General features: G+C 43.8%; 1 protein-coding gene across 1 annotated transcript in view; it reads right to left on the bottom strand.

Moving 5' to 3' along the window:
• The window catches only part of taf1b (TATA-box binding protein associated factor, RNA polymerase I subunit B), a 71,851-nt gene that overhangs the window by 9,053 nt on the left and 39,261 nt on the right, over nt 1-23,537 (bottom strand). The window contains exon 9 of the mRNA XM_008117605.3: nt 1,130-1,277. Within this exon, the coding sequence (XP_008115812.2) occupies nt 1,130-1,277 (148 nt within the window). The remainder of the gene's footprint in view (nt 1-1,129; nt 1,278-23,537) is intronic.

The raw sequence follows: 23,537 nt of genomic DNA, 5'->3' as shown, positions 1-23,537 counted from the left end.
AATAGGTATAAAAATCAAACATTTACCGATAAGAAATCAGCATTTGCAAGGCTTACTCAACAGGTTGATTTCCCTTTTTTGGAATACAACTGATGCATTTTCTGTGTAGTTAACTGTAGACACTGCACAACAGATCCACATAAATGTTTAAAACAACCACGAGATATGTTCAGAATGTTTTTGGGGACCCCAACACAGAGCTAAGGGGGTTGGGACCCACAGTTTAAGAAGGCCTGAGCTAAAGGATATTGATCCACTGCATGTGCAGCAATAAGCGGTTCCTCCAAAGGCCAGTCAGTCAATCAAGTGTGGAGAATTCTTAATCAGAAATGTTTTTAGTTCCCCTGAGCACATGCAACAAAGATTCTGCATAATCCAACCAAAATTGAGCACTGCTGACTTCAATCGATTTCAACAACACAAACGTTTAAGGAAAATCTAATGTTCTACCTGAAATAAAGGAGACTTTATCATACTTAATTTTATCTGATCATGCCTACATGAATCTTAATATCTGTTTTGGGGTTTTTCTTTTACCAATTTAAAGGGAAGCCACCACATTCACACTATTGTATAAGAACTTTCCAAAAGACAGCAAGAGCAAACTTTCTTACTCTTCTAGTTTAGCAAAAATCTTGTGACTCAGCTCCTTCACAAGATTCCATAGGGGCTGTCAGAAGCCACAATCTAAAATATGTACAGTGCTTACTTATTTGATGGAAGTTAGTATCTGTGAATCCTAAAGGTAAGAACCGCTGATCAGCCTATTCCAACATCTTTTTTCCTAATCTAAACTGTGAAAAAGAAGTACACCTGAACTACTACAACATATTGCAGTAAAGTATAGTACAAGCCTTGTAGCCCTGGGACTGGGAACTGCAGTTTCACCAACCCGTATCTGATAAAATACTGTTTGTCCTCTCTAGGAATTTTGTAGGTCCTCCTAGCAATTCTATGGAATGCTTCTACTTGAAGGTACCACAGAGTCATGTAGGAGGGCTCTACTTCTGATGAAAATATTCCTTTCAACAAAATTTCCATGGTATGTTCAAATATGCATCTCCTGTGTATACAGGGGTTGTTATGTACTCTAAAAGTAGGTATGATTCCATGTGAATATTGCCCTTACCAGGTAAGTTAACTTCCATCAAGTATTTCATACAAAGAATGTTTGGATGAAGGAAGCAGCTCTCTGATATGTCTGGAAAACATGGCAGCTCAATGTATTTTGCAAGGGCGTGCATTTTTTTGTGAACATCGTCGTATGCAGGCCAGGACTGAAAGATAAAATTGTACAAATACAAATTAAGAATGTTGTTTTCCTTGCATTTCAAAATGCAAAATATATTATTACCAATATATTATTACCACACAGGACACACAAAACAGCAGATCTGTCTGGTCAAGAACTTTGTTTTTGTCTGGGACCTTGTCACCTAACCCAAACATAAATACAACAACCGAAACACAAAACTTCAGAAGATCCATTATCAGTAGAGCTAGAACTGCTTTTGGTCTGTCAGTTCACAACGACGCTGCTTTTTTCCTTTTAACTATCTTTGAGAATGATCTGCAGCATTCAGGCCACAAAGTCATATGTAAAGTATAAACCACAAAACAAGTCTTTCTTGTTTGCTAATAAGGTGGTATGAAAAGAAAGCAACAATTCATCTTAACATGCATCCCCATTCAAAGATATATGCTGGTGGAGTTTATGTCAAAGCAGGCCTTTAAAAGGCATAGCAGGAGCTTCAAGTTTAATGCATTGGTTCAAGTACGTGTTTTATGAAAAGCGAGAACATTCAACAATCCTTTAACTACAAAGAAATTGATAAGCAAGATTTCATGTCAATTTAGTTGATTCTGTGATAGCTTCAGCATTCATTTCTACTTAATGCTTAATATTTTATTTGTGCTCAACATTAGTAATTGGTTGGGGAGGGCAAGATGAGGAGGCAGGCCATCTGAGTCTACTGCACAAAAAACAGAAAAATTGTTGCCTAAATCTTGATCAAAATTAGCATATTTATACAATTTTGGTTTGAAGTTCTGCTCCCAGACTGGGGTTGCCTTGCCTCCTTGTGCGGCTTCCCTGACATAGATATAGGACAGCACCCCTGGATCCAAGCCAGTGATTGTATATTCACTTAACATATGTAGTTCTAAAAGATTGAAAATACTTCTTTGATAACTACAATGTTGTGAATGTAGCTTTACTAATTGTTTCATGGGGAAATGTTGATCTATTCATTACAGCAATAAGACATACAGAAGATTCCATGTTTTTCACTATGCCAGGGATTCTGGCAGTACTGATTTATTCATTATATCTATCTGCATCCTGCTACTTTTTCTGAAATATGCTGTCACAATTTTGTTGGACCCACAGATTCAACCAGTCATAGTTCGAAAATATTCAGGAAAACACAGTCCAGAAAGGAAGTCTTGATTTTGTCATGTGCTGAGTACTATGTTGATGTGTAGGCATATCCTGCTACTCCTTCCCACCATTTCACAGATCCTCAGGCTCTCTAGCACTTGTAGGAGTAGTTTGCCATTTTATATAAGTGATGCCATTTTACTACACAACTGCATGTAATGGGATTTGAGCACCCATTAATCTTGGTATTCACAGGGTTGTCCTGCAAGCAAACTCCAGTGGAAACTGAGAGCTCACTGTATTTACAAACGTCAGTTTGGATTGTTAGTGAGGTATTCTTTATGGTCAGTGATGAAGCTCCTTTGTCTGCATTTCCCCTGTCATGTGTAGACATTTATAGAGTACAGAACAGGATCTCCTCTCAGTTGTGCTGGATTATAGAGAAGGTAAGAAGATGAGCAGATCTGTGGAAACCTGCCCATGTTCAAAAGTAACTATATTGTTGTTGTGTGCTTTCAAGGCCTAATGACTCTAAGTCCCTATCATAGGACATTCTTGGCCAGATTTGTTCAAAGGAGATTTGTCTTAGCCTTCCTCTGAGGCTGAGAGAGTGTAGCCTGCCCAAGGCCACCAGGTGAGTTGCCACGGCTGAGAGGAGATTTGAGCTCTGGTCACAGTCTAATGCTCAAACCACTGTACTACACTGGATCACATCAGTAACTATAGTATTACTCACAACATTAGTCCAAGCCCACAAACAGATGCCTAACTAAAATATCTGCATGAAACCTGCTGAGATAATCTTGTACCATAAACAGTATTATCATTACAAATGATTGTGAATATAATAAGCCTTATTGAACCAAACCAAGCATCCCTGACCACTGAACAAGCAGGCTAGGGCTTCTGGGAGTTGAAGGCCCAAACAGCTGGAGGGCCACAGTTTGAGGATGCCTGAACTAAACAAAAAAGGGGGAAATGGTGTAGTAAGCATTATAGTCAGTCCACTGTATCCACAGATTCTATATCCACAGATTCAACCACACATGGCTTGGAAGTATTTTTTAAAATCCAAAAAGGAATAACAACAACAAATTGTTGTACCCCATCTCTCCTTGCAGCTTGAGGCAGGGTACAACAGAATTAAAATGGAACGATAGAACACAACACTATTAAAATACATATAACACAAGACTACACTAATAAAAATTTAGGTTAAAATTCACAGGTTGAAATTGACCAGGTAGGCCTTCTAAAAGAGACAGTTTTTCAGTTGTGTCTTGAATCCTGACAGCTGATTTAGCTGTCAGAGTTCTCTCGGCAGGTCATTTCATTGTTTTGGAGTGGCCGATGAAAATGTCCTTTGGGACTTGATTATGCTATTTTATATAATACAATTTTTTGTATATAATGTATATAAAACCTTCATATATAATGGAATCAGAGCATCTAGAGCAGAGGTCCTCAAACATGAAAGAACTAAACAATATTTAAAATGAAGAAAGTTTTAATCAACACAAACTTACCAGTATTTCAGTGGGAAGTGAGAGCTTGCTTTTGGTTGAGAGATAGTCAAGTTAATTGGGATCGTTATTATTGTTGTGCATCTTCGTTTCAGTCTTAGGCCAACCCTAAGTCTTAAGTTTAGGGTGGGGGCTGGTTAAATGACCTTGGAGGGCTGCATCCAGTCCATGGGCCTTAGTTTGGGGACCCCTGCTCTAGACATTTTGATATTTACAGGGGGTCCTGTAACCAAACCCCAGCAGATACCAAGAGTTCATTGTATTGCCTTTTAAATGTTCATTTAGTATTTCAAAAATAAAACAATTATTTGTAAACTTCATTTTTTGATCATTTTAATGAAACAGAAAACATGTTTGGGGTTCCAGAACCTGAAAATAATCTCAGTCAAACTTTTACTCGTGCATATGAATGTTTACAACCTATATTTCACTCCAAGACTTTAGAGGAAAGTTTTTAAAAGAAATCTTTCTGCCTGAAGGACTTTTCTTGAAAAACAAGAAATTCATGTATTACAGGTCTTGTTACACATCAGGGTTTACATTGCACTTCAGTCATTTTTAGGACAGTAGTCATACAGAATGAATCAACAACAATGAGAGCTACATGTTGGAAGCAACACGCTTCCCTTGATATTTCACAACTAATAAGCCTAGGTATGACTTCCTGAATATTTGAAAAGGAAATGTTCAGAACTTATGCCTTCTTAGGCTACCCCTTTCTAATATATCATGCCAAAATGTTCATTTAACTTCTGAATTAAATGGACAAAAGATGTTATGAAATATATAAACTGAACAAAGTCACATTCAACCCTGGTAAAGGTTTCCCCCTGACATTAAGTCTAGTCGTGTCCGACTCTGGGGGTTGGTGTTCATCTCCATTTTTAAGCTAAAGAGCCGGTGTTGTCCATAGTTGCCTCCAAGGTCATGTGGCCAGCATGACTACATTGAGAGCCATTACATTCAACTATCAAGGTATTTCACTATGAATAATATAGAGATTCCAAAATCCAAAAAGAATCCCAAATACTTTTGGTCTCAATCATTTTGGATAAGGGATACTCAAGTTATATAACCACAGAAAGCCCTCTACATTTTCTTGAGTTAAGGGCACAGGACACTCATGAAAATGAAAAAAAAGCGAATAAAGATATTTGTTATTTTTTGAAATTAAGAGAACACTTCTCTAGGAATTTTTAGCTCTCCTTGCATGATTCTATGGTTGACTTCCACTGGAATCTGAGCACAGAATATACAAGAGTAACTGGAGATTACTAGAGAGAACGTTTTAATCAAATTTGCAAAAGTTAAAACTGAAAATGTGGAGGGACAACAATGGAACAACTTCTCTTGTGAAGTTGGCGAGCCTTCTTCCCGGGGGCCTATTCTTCATCTAAGCTAACCAGGGAAGGTTAACTAAATAATATAATAGTATTTGAAATGACCTACTTATATGAGGGAAGACATTTTATACTGAGAGATTGCTTGCAATGAGCCATGTCAATTGTTAACTTGACAATGCACATCTTAAACAAGAGTTCTCCCTAAACATTAACTTTTAAATTCAACTCGGCACTTGAAAAAATTAAGCACCCAGCCAAGCCTGGTATGATTGTGCAGGAATTTCATACGTTGGGGATAACCAGTGAAACAGAACTCAACCCAAGAACTCCCCCCATTATTCTCTATGCACCTCTTGCACAGCACAGTACAACTATGTAAAATGAGAGACGAGTGTTACTGGTCCCAGCCTTGTGACCACCACAAAGAGTGTGTTCTTTCTTCCCACTCATCGTATCTTTACCCTCACACCCCACTAGATCTTATATCTCATCCTAATCTAGATTAAATTGAGATAATTGCAGTATCGTATACATTTCTAAATGAATACTTTCTTAAATGTTGACATAATGCCACATAGAGGGTGTGTGGTCTTCCAAATATTGTTGGACTGGAACTCCTATTATCCTGCACCACTTGCCTGTACTGCCTAGAAATTATGGGGACCACATATGGAGGACCAATTAATTCCTATTTGTAAGAAATAACTGTTAATTCATAAAATGTGTGAGGGATTTCCATTTTATGACAATAGCTTGGAGACTTTGTGTCTGTGTGTAACTATATGTGTATGTGTGTATATGTTAATTCAGAACTGGAACATACAGGAATTGGGAAAAGGCATTTTTACTCCACTAAAGGCTACTTGATGCTTTTTTTTTTTTGACAAATTCCTAACACTTAGATGCTTATGATATTTATTTTAGAAGATATCATTCAGCCTTTACAAGTGATGAGGTAATGGAGAGAAAACAAAGAGGTTTCATCTGAAAACTCAATTTTCAGCTGTCTTTACTAATGGTGAAAGCCTTGCATATTTTTTCTGCTTACAATAAATGGAAGATAGCATTTGTAAAAAAAAAAAAATCAATTGTCCCAAATTGCAAACTTGATGGTGTCATGCCACCTGGTAGGTTATTTTAAAACAGACAGAGAGTGTGTTAGAAACATTCAAAAAGTTGAACAATTACAAAAAAAAACTTATCATGTCATGTAGGAAAGAGAAAGAAGGCTGCCATACCCTGAGTGAAAAAATCAGTATGAAAAATGAAAAAAGATATTAACTAAAAACCACTGAAGAGATTATGCCAAGCAAGTAACAGTTACAACAAAGCATGTTTTTGAATGCCAATATTTTCATTATTTCAAGCCCTTTGAGAACATTCCCTAAATGATAGGTGAATCTATCTTCCATTAAAAAAAGAATTCTCAATTCTGGTTTAGGTGAAGAGCACAAGTTCCATTCTACATTGCTCAGATAGGGAACTAGCTCTGAAATCACTCTTTTTATAGCATTGTGTGTCTGTAACATCCTGAGTTTATGGTGGCCTTACAAAAAAGTGTAAAGAGTGATCCTATTTCTTTTAATGTGCTAAGGCAAGATTGTTCAAGTCTCCACTGTCCTTTCTCCCTGAAAATGCTTTAGAATAGAAGGAAAGATGGCATAATAATAATAATAATAATAATAATAATAATAATAATAATAATAATAATGATGACCCAAAGTGCAGACTGTGCAAGGAAACCGATGAAACCATTGATCATATCCTCAGCTGCTGTAAGAAAATTGCACAGACAGACTACAAACAGAGGCACAACTATGTGGCCCAAATGATTCATTGGAACCTATGCCTCAAGTATCACCTCCCTGCAGTTAAGAATTGGTGGGATCACAAACCTGCAAAGGTTGTGGAAAATGAACACGCAAAGATACTGTGGGACTTCCGAATCCAGACTGACAAAGTTCTGGAACACAACACACCAGACATCACAGTTGTGGAAAAGAACAAGGTTTGGATCATTGATGTTGCCATCCCAGGTGACAGTCGCATTGAAGAAAAACAACAGGAAAAACTCAGCCGCTATCAGGACCTCAAGATTGAACTTCAAAGACTCTGGCAGAAACCAGTGCAGGTGGTCCCGGTGGTGATGGGCACACTGGGTGCCGTGCCAAAAGATCTCAGCTGGCATTTGGAAACAATAGACATTGACAAAATTACGATCTGCCAACTGCAAAAGGCCACCCTGCTGGGATCTGCACGCATCATCCGAAAATACATCACACAGTCCTAGACACTTGGGAAGTGTTCGACTTGTGATTTTGTGAAACGAAATCCAGCATATCTATCTTGTTTGCTGTGTCATACAACGTCGTTGTGTCAATAATAATAATAATAATAATAATATATTTATATACCACCCTATCTCCCCGAGGGGACTCAGGGTGGTTTCCAATCAAAAAACAACATATATTATATAGTCAAAAATTGAGAATATTAAAAATACAACCATATAATTAAAATATACAATAAATAACAATTACAACCAATCAAGGTCAAGAGGACTGGGATCACTGGCCAATATCATAACAATCTGATCTTACATAACATGTTCCAGTGCCATAGGTTGGAGGTATATAGAGTAGTTTACTCAAAAACCTGCCGAAACCAGCAGGTCTTCAGATCTTTACAAAAGGTGGATAAGGTAGGGGATAGTCTAATCTCTTTTGGGAGTGCATTCCAGAGCCAGGGGGCAACTGCCGAGAAGGCCCAATCTCTCGTCCCCACCAACTGTACTTGGGACGGAGGTGGGAGCGAGAGAAGAGCCTCCCCGGCCGATCTCAAGGCCCGCACCAGTTCACGGGGGAGATGCGATCACTGAGATAGGCAGGGCCCGAGCCGTTTCTTGGGCCCTGCCTATTCTGATTTTCAAGTCATGTTTGGACTATGGGGCTTTGAAAATTCTGTGTTTAAGTCAAGTATGTGAAGCAGCACTAGAGCTTTTTGATGTTGAAATATCAGCTACTGCCCAGAGTCCCCTGGAGCTGACCTTAGTCCCTTGCTGGAGATAGGGTGGTCTACCAATATATTGTTGTCGTTGTTGTTGATGATGGTGATGATGTCACCCTTCCCTTTTATCTATTAAGAGGCACAGCTGTACAATTTTTGGACTTTTCTAGGAAACATGGGCTACATTTATACTAACTACACAGAAAAATGGTGGAAAAGGGCAACACTGTTCTCTGAGACAGTGCTGGTACTTCCCCCTCTTTAGGGAATGGCTCTCCACTTGTCCGCAAGTCACATCAACATCCATCAATTTTGGCCCCAAAACCTGCCCTTGACTTATACATCAGGTCAACCTATACATAAATATATACAGTTCATCCAACTTAACAAATAATCAAAGTAAATTTTGGTGAATAGGTTCAAAAACAGCTTAACTGCTCTATTTCTTTGATTTTAAGATGTACCCCTCCCCATATAAACATATCTAAAGACAAGATGCATTTTAGAATATAAATATATGAATGAATACACACACACACACGCATGCTATTTGTGGTACTGAAATTAGTATGCATTTTATAATTGTGACGGCGCTAGTGGTGCCATCTATATGTTGGAACTATAAGTTTCAAGATTTGAATTGTTGTATCATGCCTGATTTTGCCCTTACCCTGTAAATGTAGTTGGATTGGTTATTTATATCTGTCAATCAATGTTGTTTGTACCTGTTACATTGCTCACTCAGCAAAACTGTTTGGCTCCACCTCTTCCTGGAGTAGGACTGTGTTTCCTCCTTTTCATTCCATCAGCAAGTTCTCTATCGGATGGACGTGAAAGAGAGGCTTGGCTCAAAAAGCCCTTCAAAAGTTACCTCTCAGCACCAATTCTGAGGTTCTTACCCTTGGGACTCACACTTCATGTTCAGGGCCAACCTGAACAACGTTGAGGAGTCTCAAGCGCCTTCACATCAGTCCTTTGGCAACAGAGGAAGACTCTTGTCTTCAGATATAGGTCATTGGACTGAGGCTGAGTTTGCTCCGGCATTCACAGCCAGAGAAAGAGGGATCTGGACAAGCTTCATGGACTTAAACAATCAAAGACTGTAATGTATATTTTCTTTTACCCCCTTTGTGAAGAATAAACCCAGTTTTTGAGTTAACTACAGTGTTTTGGTCCTTGGGAGTTCCAGTTTCCCTAAAGGAGGGCAAGAAGCAATCCCCTGGGGAAAGATGTCACGTCCATGCCTCTTTCACTAAGAGTTTACAGCCCCAGGCGCGACGGCACAGTGCTGAGAGAAGCCTTCTTTTCCAGAAGTACTGAGTGTGATGAGTCATGGGCCATGTAGTCCCATTCCTGGCACTGTAGTGCCAGATGAAGAGGAAAACTTGGGTTTTTCACCGTCTCAGTCAGATTTGGAACTTTCCCAGCCAGATTTGGGAACCTTGCACCTGCAAGAGATTTGTCTTCCAGAAGTCTGTCAAACAAGCCCTGAGCCTAAATCTCCTGTGTTTTCTCGCCACGAGTTTTGTAAACAACAGAGGGGAGTTCAAGCGGCTTCTCGCAGGAGTGCTAGGATAGCTGCTAAGTATTCAGCTGATTAAGCCTGCTTTCCATGGGAAACTTTAAGGAGTCATGCATCTGGACTCAGAGATTAGCTTTCGTTTCTGGTTCCCCAGAGAACTGCTCTTTGGTGGGAAAACTAGACCCTATTTAGGTGTTTTGCCCACAAAGGGTTCTTGCGGAGTCAATTTGTCAGCTACGGGAGTAAGTTGTGTGTGGACAGCGCGCTCCTGTTTCCAAGCCTTCGTTCCCGTTTTCAGCCTTGTTTACCTCCACGGATCTTGCCTTGTTTCCTAGGACTTAGCCTTGTTTTTCCAGGACTCAGCCTTGCCTTGTTTCCCGGATTTTGCCAAGTAATTCCACGGATCTTGTCCTTGCTTCTCGTTCCTTGCTGCCTTGTACCAAGCCTTGTTTCAAGTTACTCCATAGCCTCGCTCAAGTTTCATGGACTAAAGGACCTTGTCATCTCCCCTCACTTTGCCTGGCAAAGTGAGTGTTTCGGTTATTGGATTACAACTTTGGACCTTAATATTTCATATTGGACATTGTTTCTTTGGACTAATTTTGACCTTTCCTGAAAGGTCTAATTCTGGACTATTTTCTACACTTGTTTTTATTAACTTTATATACTCCTTCAATAAAGATATTAGATAGATTCTGGCCTCTGTGTATGGTTATTGGTGCTCTGCAGCCTGGGTCTTGACAGTTTGACTCCGCCACCCTAAGCACCAATTAACCTAGGCCAGAATGTCTACCGGAGCCGGACCGGGAGGTCAGCCACTCAGCTACACCATCGACAAGGAGGAAGTGGACCGCATCCGTGATAAGCTCAATGCGCAGGAGGGAGAAATAAAGGGGTTGAAGGAACGCGGAATCCGTCTCCCGGCCTTGGCATTGCCAACCAAGTTTTCTGGAGAAGCTTCTAAGGTTCATGTTTTCCGTCGCCAATGCCAGGCTTATCTAGAGGCCCGCAATGCCGAGTTCCCCCAAGAAGACATCAAAGTGGCGTGGATCTACAGCCTTTTAGACGGGCCAGCGGCCAACTGGGCGACGGCACTGTTCGACCAAGTTTCCCCGCATCTAAGATCAGCGCAACACTTCTTGGATCACATTAAGGCGACTTGGGGGATCGAAGACAATTTGGAGGCAGCCGGCCATAAACTCCGGCGCCTCTCTCAGGGGGACAGACCCTTGTCCCAGTACATAGCCGAGTTCCGAGTGCTGGCCCACAGCACCGGATGGAATGATATAGCCCTCAGAGGACAATTCCGGGAGGGTCTCAACATCGAGATGTTGGAGGAAATTTCCAAGGTGGATACCCCCCACTCTCTTGAAGCACTCATTGATCAATGTTTACGAGCTGAAGTCATGCTTGCCAACAGAAAACAATGGGTCCGAGGCCAGAGCGGTAGAGCTGGGGTGAAACCTCCCGCTCCCACCAGCGTCCAGCCGCGTCCAGCATGGAGACCCCCACCACCAGCCCCATACCCCAGAGGGAGCGAGGAGGTGCCGATGCAGTTGGGCAATGTGCGTCCCAGGTTAGACGCCGCCGAGAAGGCCCGCCGCCAACGCCTAAATCTCTGTTGGTACTGCGGAAACGGGGGCCACTTCGCCAGAGAGTGCCCAGCCAAAGGGAAGCCCGCCACCCGTCTGGCGGCGGCGTCCTCCACGGAGACGAAGACGTCTGAGGCGGCTGGCGCACAGCCGGCGGGGGAAGCCAGCGACCGGGAGTAGAGAGGCTCGCCAACCCGGTCAAAAAACCCACTCAAGAGCCGCCAACTGGGGTCCTGTTTCTTCTAGTGGTCACCTTGTGGTCAGCAAAAAAAGGACCCGTCATGGTCCATGCCATGATAGACTCAGGAGCCACAAACAATTTCATTGATAGAGAGTATGCCGACTCTCTGGGATTACAATATCATGACTTCAAGAACGCCCGTGTGGTGCAAGCCATCGATGGCCGCCCCCTCAAGACGGGCCCCGTAAGCCAGTGGTCGGAACCCACCAGAATGTGGATAAGGGAACATATGGAAGAGATTTCCTTCTTTGTTACCGAGGTTCCCCATTTCCCTGTGATTTTGGGTATTCCATGGCTGACACTTCACGACCCAAGCATCTCCTGGTCCAACAGGGAACTGCAGTTTGCTTCAAAATATTGCCAAAACCATTGCCTTGTAGCCAAGGTCTGCCATGCCACAGACACTGAACCCATTATCACCTTGCCCAAGAAGTACTCAGAATATTGGGATGTATTCAATGAAAAAGAGGCCGAGAGATTACCCCCACATAGACCTTATGACTGTGCCATTGACTTGGTGGAGGGGGCCCCGATCCCGCGAGGACATCTCTACTCCCTGACTGAACCGGAGCAAGAAGCTCTCAGGGAGTTCATAGAGTCAAACCTTCGCAAGGGATTCATCAGACCCTCTCAATCCCCAGCCGCTTCCCCAGTGATGTTTGTGAAAAAGAAGTCAGGGGATTTACGCTTGGTGGTGGACTATAGAGCATTGAACAATATCACTAAGCGGAACAGCTATCCCCTGCCCTTAATCTCGGACCTACTAGACCGACTTCGAGGAGCCAAGGTCTACACCAAGCTGGATCTTCGGGGGGCGTATAATCTAGTTCGCATCAGAGAAGGGGACGAGTGGAAGACCGCCTTCCAGACTAAATTCGGATTATTCGAGTCCCGAGTTATGAATTATGGATTATGTGGAGCTCCCGCAACGTTCCAGCATTTTGTCAATGACATCTTTCAGGATTATCTAGATCGGTTCTTGATCATCTACCTGGACGATTTTTTGGTGTTTTCTAGATCACAATCAGAACATGAGAACCACGTCAGAATGGTGTTACAACGATTGCGGGATCATGGACTTTATGCCAAGCTGGAAAAATGTGCTTTTGATCTACAAGAGGTAGATTTCCTGGGGTACCGCGTCTCGCCACTAGGGCTCTCCATGGACCCGGCAAAGGTTTCAGCAGTATTGGAATGGCGGGCGCCCACCAACAAGAAAGAGGTGCAACGATTCTTGGGGTTCGCGAACTACTACCGCAAGTTCATTCCAGACTTTGCCCGCTGGTCTGACCCAATCACCAGCTGCATCCGTGGGAAACAGCCCTTCCGCTGGACAGATCAAGCAGAGAAAGGGTTCCAGCAACTAAAGAAATTATTCACGTCCCAGCCAATCCTTCAGCATCCAGATCCTGAAACCCTTTTTGTCGTGCAGGCGGACGCCTCCGATGTGGCAATTGGGGCTGTACTCCTACAACCGGTGGGAGATCATCTTCATCCTTGTGCCTTTTATTCCCGTCAATTGACCGCACCAGAGAGAAACTACACCATTTGGGAAAAGGAACTATTGGCCATAAAGGCAGCCTTTGAAACTTGGAGACATTGGTTAGAAGGGGCCAAATTTCCCATTGAAGTCCATACTGATCATCGGAATCTAGAGCATCTAAGAACTGCCCGCAAGCTAAATCAGAGACAACAACGCTGGGCTTTATTCTTTGAACGTTTTAACTTCCAAATTCATTATGTAACCCCAGCCCAGACCAAACAAGCAGATGCTCTGTCACGGAAACCGGAATACGCTGCAGGGCGCAAGGAGACCTTTGAGTCCCAGCTGCTACAACCCGAGAACTTTGCCACGCTCACAGTGGGAAACACCAAATCCACTCCCATTGAATCAACTCCCTCTACTCCAGGGCCCCTTTGTGCTCAAGAAATCAGGGCTAGTCAGCAAGTAGATGCCTGGGCGCAGGACCAACTTCGCCAAGGACTACATTTTCCCTTTTCGCTTAAGGATGGGCTACTTTGCTATAGAAATCATGTTTACATCCCCCCAGGACCGGGCAGGGAAAAGGCACTTCGTTTGTGTCATGACTGCAAGCCAGCAGGGCATTTCGGGCTATTTAAAACTATGCATTTGATCCTAAGAGATTTCTGGTGGCCCAAGATCCGCAAGGATGTGGAAAAATATGTCAACACCTGCCCAGTATGCCAGCGCTCCAAGACAAGAAGGGAAAAGCCCTCAGGGCTTCTACATCCCCTCCCTACTCCATCCCACCCATGGGAAATAATCTCTGCGGATTTTATCACTGATCTACCACCTTCCTGTGGATTCACCACGATTCTAGTGGTGGTGGACCTTTTCACCAAGTTAGCCCATTTTATTCCCTGTGAAGGCCTTCCCACGGCCAAAGAGACTGCAGATCTATTCCTCCAACATGTTTTCAGATTGCATGGATTGCCCAAGAGTTTGGTCACAGACCGTGGGTCCCAATTCACCTCTCGTTTCTGGAAAGCACTACAAAAACTATTGGGCATAGACTCTCATTTATCTTCGGCTCATCATCCCCAAACAGATGGGCAAACTGAGCGCACCAATGCCACTTTGGAACAATACCTTCGCTGTTATGTGAATTACCAGCAGGACAATTGGGCTTCCCTGTTATCGCTGTCAGAGTTTGCCTACAACAATGGGGTCCAGGCTTCTACTAAAGAAACCCCGTTCTTTGCAAACTACGGCTTCCATCCACGTTTCTTTCCTCCTGTCATTGAAACCTCAGAAGTTCCCGCAGCAGAGGACTGGCTGCAGGAACTCGCAGCGGTGCAACAACTCTTGCTCCAGCAACTAGACCAAGCCAAGGAGGACTATAAACGTCACGCGGACAAACATCGCCAGCCGGGCCCCGAAATCAAGGTAGGAGACCAGGTTCTTCTGTCCACTCGCTTTTTGCCCTCCCATCGCCCTTGCCGGAAGTTAGATGCCCGTTTCATTGGTCCCTATCAGGTGGTGGCGCAACTTAACCCCGTGACTTTCAAACTCCAACTTCCACGCTCTATGCGCATTCATCCAGTGTTCCATCTCTCCCTACTCCTTCCGGCGGATGGTGTGCGCCCTGATACAGACCGGCCGGGCCCCCCTCCTGTTTGGGTGGATGGGGAGGAGGAGTTTGAGGTTCAGGACATTTTGGATTCTCGCTTTCACCGCCGCCGCCTACAATATCTCATTGACTGGGTGGGTTTTGGCCCCGAGGAACGCTCTTGGGAAGACGCTTCCACAGTCCATGCTCCTGATCTAACCCGCCGCTTCCATCAGACCTATCCCGCCAAGCCGCGGCCTCGCGCCTCGGGGAGAGAGTCCCAGTTTGAGAGGGGGCTTGAGGAGGGGGATAGTGTGATGAGTCATGGGCCATGTAGTCCCATTCCTGGCACTGTAGTGCCAGATGAAGAGGAAAACTTGGGTTTTTCACCGTCTCAGTCAGATTTGGAACTTTCCCAGCCAGATTTGGGAACCTTGCACCTGCAAGAGATTTGTCTTCCAGAAGTCTGTCAAACAAGCCCTGAGCCTAAATCTCCTGTGTTTTCTCGCCACGAGTTTTGTAAACAACAGAGGGGAGTTCAAGCGGCTTCTCGCAGGAGTGCTAGGATAGCTGCTAAGTATTCAGCTGATTAAGCCTGCTTTCCATGGGAAACTTTAAGGAGTCATGCATCTGGACTCAGAGATTAGCTTTCGTTTCTGGTTCCCCAGAGAACTGCTCTTTGGTGGGAAAACTAGACCCTATTTAGGTGTTTTGCCCACAAAGGGTTCTTGCGGAGTCAATTCGTCAGCTACGGGAGTAAGTTGTGTGTGGACAGCGCGCTCCTGTTTCCAAGCCTTCGTTCCCGTTTTCAGCCTTGTTTACCTCCACGGATCTTGCCTTGTTTCCTAGGACTTAGCCTTGTTTTTCCAGGACTCAGCCTTGCCTTGTTTCCCGGATTTTGCCAAGTAATTCCACGGATCTTGTCCTTGCTTCTCGTTCCTTGCTGCCTTGTACCAAGCCTTGTTTCAAGTTACTCCATAGCCTCGCTCAAGTTTCATGGACTAAAGGACCTTGTCATCTCCCCTCACTTTGCCTGGCAAAGTGAGTGTTTCGGTTATTGGATTACAACTTTGGACCTTAATATTTCATATTGGACATTGTTTCTTTGGACTAATTTTGACCTTTCCTGAAAGGTCTAATTCTGGACTATTTTCTACACTTGTTTTTATTAACTTTATATACTCCTTCAATAAAGATATTAGATAGATTCTGGCCTCTGTGTATGGTTATTGGTGCTCTGCAGCCTGGGTCTTGACACTGAGAGAGAAGCCTTCTTTTCCAGAACTGCTGAAAGAAGCCTTCCAGAAGTGCTAAGAAGGGAAAAGAAGGAGTGAAAGGGCCTTAAATTTGCCAAGCCCATAGTCTCCTAAAGATAAAGAAGTCAAAGGAAGCCCAGCCTTCAAAAAATTGAGACATTTGCAAGCTTTCCCGCTCTTTTTGCATCTCAAGCCACCAGCAAATTAATACATCCAGCTCTTGTAGCTGCAGCAAGTTCAAGCCTTCTGCAAAGTGGATACATTTTGCTAGAAGCCTAGCCTTTGCAAAATTGAAACATTTGCTAAGCTCCCGCCTTTTCTGTTTCCCAAGCTAGCCAGCTAATTGCTACATTCAGCTCTTCAACTGCACAAGATCAAGCTTTTTGCAAAGTAGATACATTTCTCCAGAAGCCAGCCTTTACAGCTCAACCAAGCCTCTTCCAGAACTCAGTTTGCAAAGCAATAAATTTCCAACCTTCTGCAGTTCCTGCCATTTCTTCAGAGCCTGCTGCAAGTTTATGAAAGCCCAGGCTTAACTTCTCAGTTAAGCAGCTGTTTTAATTGTCTTGTTTAAAGTATTGCATTGCTCTTTTGTGTGCCTTTAATTGTATAGTTATATAGTATTGCATTTTGTACTGTTTGAAACTTGGGATAAGTTTCCTTTTGAATTACAGAATGTCAAGTCATAGCAATGAGATTTTGCAAACAAGGGTCAAATCTCCCCGCCCAGTCAGAGAAAGGCACCCCACAGAGAAAACAATGCTCTGCCTTTTGCAGCAGGAAGGCCAGCTTAGGCAGAGGTTTAACAGAGCTTGGCAAAACCTGCCAACCATAGCTGATGCAATAAAGGCATCCTTTTGCCCAAAGGAAAAGGAAATTCTTAGGCAAGAATTTGTAAAGGCCTTCAATAATGGGAGTGCTATTGCAGAAGAAATAATCTATGTACTGAACAAAATTAGCACTCCAGAGTCTTTAGATAGGGCTAAGGAAATTTCTTTTAGCCTACAAGAAGAGAGGAGGCGTTACAGCGCGGTTCTATCTGAACCAGAGCCCAGTTCCTTATTCAAAGGTGCAGAAGAAAGGGTTCAAGGTTCCCCATGTGTAAGCCTTAGATCTAGTCTGCTCAAGATTCCATCTAATGATGCTAGCCATAAATCCAAGCATTCATCTAGGCATAGCAGTTCCTCCCAATCCATACATTCATTCATCAGTACTTCTTCCAAAGCAGCCCACTACAACAGAGAGGCTGTCCGTTTGAAAATTAGAAAAGAGGTTTTAGAAGCACAGGCATCTGCAGAAATGGCTAAGCAAGACCTTTCCTTCAATGAAGAGGAACTCCTCCTTCAACAGGCTAAAGCCAAGCAGAAACTGCTTCTAGCGCAGGCTAGGGCCCAGCAAGAAGCTGATCTAGCGCAGGCTAGGGCCCAACAAGAAGCTGACCTAGCGCAGGCTAGGGCCCAACAAGAAGCTGACCTAGCGCAGGCTAGGGCCCAACAAGAAGCTGGCCTAGCACAGGCCAGGGCCCAGAGAGAAATAGAGCTTGCAATGGCTGAAGCCAAGCAAGATGAGCTGCAACGGGATCTAGATCTGCTTCAAGTAAAAAGAGACACAGCACAAAAGATAGTCAGAGCTAACGTTCTAGCCAAAGCCCTATCACAGGAACTAACACAAGAAAACCTTAGTTTCCTGCCAACACAAGAGCCTACAGCAAAGGTTTCAGCACATCTGCAACTGGAATCACCTGTAGTGCAGAGTCATATCTCCTTTCGCCACCTTGAAGATCGCTCACCTGTTCCAGTGTTCGCAACTTCAAGGCCTGCCCATTCCTCAGAAGTACAGCAAAGCACGGCCAGGAGAGTGCCATCATCTCTGTCAGAGTCCATCCCTGCACTTAGGCCTCAGAGATACCACCTGTCTACTTGGGAACGAAAGGATGACGTCTTTCAACAACATCCAGATGTCCATTCAGATTGGCAAGGCATGGCCGGGAGTGAACCACCACATTCATCCCTGCATACCAAGTCAATTCTCCCATCGCTGAAGATAAAAGCTTCAGAGGTGCTGCCTGCCAGCAATCTGCTGAACCCAGCATCGCCTACCATCGCGAAAAGATGTGTTCAACCGAAGAACATTGAGTTTGTCACGCCACATCACACTACTCAGATGTACCCTTACACACTGGAGTCTCAATTGGGTTCCCTCTTGCGAAATCCAAGAAGAGACATCAGAGACAAAGGCGTCCAGAAATTCACTGACCGACCGGATGACTACCCTCTGTGGAAAATCACCTTCATGAGGGCCATTCGAGATTTCAAGCTAGAAGCGGATGAAGAACTGTCCCTTCTTATGGCGTGGCTTGGACCCAGCTCAGCCGAGCAAGTAAAAAGACTTTACGCTGCTCATGTAGCAGACCCCCAAAGAGCTTTGTCCACAGCGTGGTCTCGCTTGGACCAGCGCTTCGGTGCGAGCACTGAGATAGAAGCGTCCCTCATGGATCGACTCAACAGGTTCCCATCACTGAAGATGAAAGATTGCAAACAGCTTTGGGACTTTAGTGATCTTTTACTAGAGCTAGCTTCAGCCAAAGGAAATCCAGAGCTGCCAGGTTTAGCATGTCTAGACCAGCACACGTCACAGAGTGCCATTCTCTGCAAACTTCCTTTTCCTCTTCGAGAAGCTTGGGGGAAACAGGTGTTCAAGTACAAAGAGGAGAATGCAAATGTATACCCGCCCTTCACCTTTTTGGTGGATTTCGTCACTAGAGCAGCCCGTGAGAGGAATGACCCTCAGACAGGTCTTCTCGCTTTGTACCAAGACCTAAAGCCTGAAAAGACCTCCAAAGAAGACAAAGCCCAGGGCAAAGATCTTAGAAGGAACCTGAGTGTCAAGATGACAGACGCAACTCCTGCAACTTCTGCTCAACCAGTCAGCAACAACACCATATCCTGTCCCATTCATCAAAGGCCACACAGCCTAGCTGAATGCAGAGAGTTCGCAAAGAAGCCTTACAAAGAACGACTCCAAATAATTCAAAAGGCCAAGGTGTGCTTTAGATGCTGCGGCACCACTATTCACTTCTCCAAAGACTGCAAAGAAAAGGTTAAATGCCAACACTGCAACAGCATCAAGCATTGCTCTGCAATGCACAACTTCGATTCCCCTCAATTCAAAGCAAAGTCAAATTCTCCTGCCAAAGAAGAAACCAAAGAAGACCAAAAGCCTACAGAACCTCAGGTAGCCCTCAAGGCTCCTGCGGTTGCCTGCACCGAGCTTTGTCAAAATAGCCACAAGCCCAGGATTTGCCACCCAATCTGCCTGGCAGAGGTGTATCCAGACAAGCAGCCATGGAATAAGAAAAGGGTCTACGTCGCCTTGGATGCCCAAAGTGACGCATCTCTTGCAACCCCAGAGTTCTTCGACATGTTCGACCTTCATACAGAGACAATAGAATACACCATATCCACTTGTTCTGGAAAGAATAAGATGAATGGCAGAGTTGCAACAAAGTTCAAAATCTTACCTGTCGGACAAAAGGCCAGGTACGATCTTCCCGACCTTATAGAATGCAGCCTGATTCCCAGGAACAAAGAACAGATAGCGACGAAGGAGGTGGTACAAACCCATGCTCATCTCAAAGGTATTCAAGATCTAATTCCAGCTTTGGACTTAGAAACAGACATCGTAATGCTTATTGGTGCAAATTGTCCCACACTGTTCCGTGTTAGCAACCAGATTGAAGGTCCTAAGGGATCACCCATGGCCCAGCAGTTGCCTTTAGGATGGACGGTGTTAGGCCCAGTCTGCCTGAACAAGATGTTCCAGCCTGTCACTAAAAGGCCTTCACTAATGCAAGGATGTGCCAGCCACATCTCAGTTTGCTGCCAGGGAGTAATGCCCGATTACTCTTCCATCTTTGAAGTCACAGAGAGAGATGAGCAAACAGCCTTCCCTAAAAATGAACAGAAGTTTCTTGAGATGATGAACAACCAAGTCACTCAAGACCCTGAAGGTAATTGGATAGCACCTTTACCTTTCAAGCCGGAAAGACCATCTCTACCCAACAACAGAGATGTTGCCCTTCATCGTCTCCTATTCTTAAGAAGAAGGATGCTAAAGGATCCGAAGGTAAAGACCCAGATCACCCAGTTTGTGGAAGACCTCTTCAGAAGCAACTACGCTGAACCAGCTAGCGCGTGTGCGGAGGGAGAAGAGCAGTGGTTCCTGCCGTACCACAAAGTGACTCATCCTCAGAAACCTGACAAAGTCCGTATTGTTTTTGATGCTAGTGCGGAATGTCAAGGTAAAGCTCTAAACCATGTTCTTCTTAAAGGTCCCGACTTGCTTAACAGCCTGCTTGGAGTTCTTTTAAGGTTTAGAGAAAAGAAGTATGCAGTAATAGCCGATATACATAAAATGTTTTACGCATTCTTAGTTTTCCCAGAACATCGAAGGTTCTTGAAGTTTTTATGGTTTAGAGATCCTGAGTCCCTCTCTGATGTGACCGAATACCAGATGAGGGTTCACGTGTTTGGTAACACTCCGTCTCCGGCAGTTGCCAATTATTGTTTAAAAAGGACTGCAGACAAATTTGGCCATTTGTTTAGTCAATCAGCATCAGTGATTGTCAACCAGAACTTTTATGTCGATGATCTTCTTGTATCCTATGATTCTGCGCAGCAAGCTTCAAAGTCAGTCAAAGAAATTCAAGAAATGCTGGGCGAGGCCAACATTCGCCTTCACAAAATAAACTCAAATAGTCCAGAGATACTTCAGGCTTTCCCACCAAAAGACTTGGTGGAAAAGGATGCATCAAAGTTGTTTCAAGACTTGAACGCTCAAGCCAGTTTAGGTTTATTATGGAACGTAGCTACAGACTGTTTTACTTTAAGAGCCCCTAAATTGGCCAAGGTCACCTCCAAAAGACTTATGTTATCTGCCATCAATGGCATTTACGATCCACTGGGTATAGTGTCTCCAGTAGTCATCTCAGCCAAATTGCTTTTCAAACAGGCAATTCAGCTTAAGCTTACCTGGGATCAAGAGCTTCCTCAGGATCTCATGTCACAATGGAAAAATTGGACTTGCCAAGCCCAAGGCATAGAAAACATACAACTGTCAAGGCAGTACATAGCAAGCAGTTCCTCACCTTCAGAAATCATGGAACTACACATATTCTGCGATGCATCCACCAAGGCTATCGCTGCGGTCGCATACGCCCGACAAAGAAGTATCAGTACCTGCTCTTCAGGATTTGTGATGTCTAAGGCTAAAATAGCACCCATGGACACTACAGTGCCCAGATTAGAACTCTGCGCCGCCGTCTTAGCCACTCAGTTGAGCCAAATCATCAAAAGGGAGACTGGACAATTGTTTCAAAAGATATTCTTTCACACAGACAGCATGGTTGTGTTAGGTTACCTGCAAAACACCACCAATAGATATAAAGTTTATGTTTCGAACAGAATTAACACCATCCTGAAGAGCTCTAATAGCAAGCAGTGGCATTATATATCCACTTCAGAAAATCCGGCAGATGTGGCATCCCGAGGAACATCAGCCGCAAAGTTGTCCAAGTCATCCTGGATCACTGGACCCAAATGTCTCCAAAATCCTTCCTTTCCAGAAAGCATCTCCGTGCTCAAAGACACTGAGTTGCCAGAAATTCAGTCCTGCAAATCTACCATCAATGGCCAAGACTTATCAAGGCAAGGTTTAAATCCAGCCAAGTTTGAAAGATTTTCAAAATGGACTAGACTTCAGGCAGCCATTGCCAGGCTCATACATTACATCACTACAAAAAACAGTGGTGCAATTCAGCCCCAAGATCTTTCAAAAGCCTCAACAGTCATCCTGAGATCCACTCAAAGACAGTGTTTTTCAGAAGAAATAGCTTGTCAAGAAAGAAAAGCATCCTTGCCCAAAAATAGTTGTTTAAAGGACTTGAACCCCTTCCTGGACAATGAGGGTCTCCTTAGGGTTGGAGGTAGACTAAAGAGAGCAAAGATTAGATCCTGTGTTAAAAATCCTGTTATTTTGCCACACCATAGCCACATAGCTCTGCTGTTGACACAGCATTTCCACGCAAAGGTTAAACACCAAGGAAGGACATTTACTGAGTCTGCCCTAAGAAACAATGGGTTTTGGATTGTTAATGCTCGTAAACTTGTTGGTAAAGTGATTTATAATTGTGTCAAATGTAGACATCTTAGGCGTGATTGTCAAAGTCAACTTATGGCGGATTTACCACCAGATAGGACAGCCACTGACCCCCCATTCTCACACATCGGCATTGATGTATTTGGCCCTTGGGAGGTCACTGTAAGGAAAACTAGGGGTGGCAGCGCCAACTCCAAAAGATGGGCAGTACTTTTCACATGCCTGGTGATTAGAGCAGTACATATAGAGGTAATTGAAGGTATGGATTCATCTTCCTTCCTCAATGCCCTTAAAAGGTTCATAGCAATCAGAGGCCCCGTTAAGACCATCAGGTCTGACCATGGGACCAATTTCATAGGAGCTACTAAAGAGCTCGATTGTCTGACCCTATTTGAGAAGGATGAAGCCATCCGTGAATTTTCAAATCAAGAGCAAATAGTTTGGATGTTCAATGTCCCTCACGCGTCTCACATGGGCGGTGCTTGGGAAAGAATGATAGGTATCTGCAGAAGGATACTCAGCTCCATCCTAACAGAACACAAGTATCTTACACACGAAATGCTTGTCACATTCATGGCTGAAATCTCAGCCATTATCAATAACAGACCACTGGCCCCGCTTACCAGCGACCCAGACAATCCCCAGTTGTTAACTCCTGCTTTGATTTTGACTCATAAGGTTCCGGGTTGGAATGATATCATGCTGCCTGTTGCAGAAGGGTCATATAGAGCCCAATGGAAACGTGTCCAATCTCTGGCTAACCAATTTTGGAAACGTTGGAAGTCAGAATACTTGAGTTTATTACAGAAAAGAAAGATCTGGCAACGTGAAAGTGCCAACATAAAGGTTGGGGATTTGGTGTTACTTAAACAAAAAGATGCTCCTAGACACCAATGGGCTAAGGGTATTGTGTCAAAATTATATCCTAGTCCTGACAATAGAGTGCGCAAGGCCCAGGTTAAGGTCGTCTCTAACGAAAAGGTTTCTTTGTTTGACAGGCTTATCAGCGACATGGTTGTGTTATTTTCAGAAGACATACAGTCTTAAAGTTATTAGAGTTAAAGGTATTTAACTCCATTTTGTTTAGATTTCCGAAAGTCCGGAAATCTAGGCCGGGAGTGTGACGGCGCTAGTGGCGCCATCTATATGTTGGAACTATAAGTTTCAAGATTTGAATTGTTGTATCATGCCTGATTTTGCCCTTACCCTGTAAATGTAGTTGGATTGGTTATTTATATCTGTCAATCAATGTTGTTTGTACCTGTTACATTGCTCACTCAGCAAAACTGTTTGGCTCCACCTCTTCCTGGAGTAGGACTGTGTTTCCTCCTTTTCATTCCATCAGCAAGTTCTCTATCGGATGGACGTGAAAGAGAGGCTTGGCTCAAAAAGCCCTTCAAAAGTTACCTCTCAGCACCAATTCTGAGGTTCTTACCCTTGGGACTCA

Source organism: Anolis carolinensis, chromosome 1 (assembly GCF_035594765.1).
Source record: "Anolis carolinensis isolate JA03-04 chromosome 1, rAnoCar3.1.pri, whole genome shotgun sequence".
NCBI lineage: Eukaryota > Metazoa > Chordata > Lepidosauria > Squamata > Dactyloidae > Anolis > Anolis carolinensis.
This window is presented reverse-complemented; position numbering and strand designations above follow the sequence as displayed.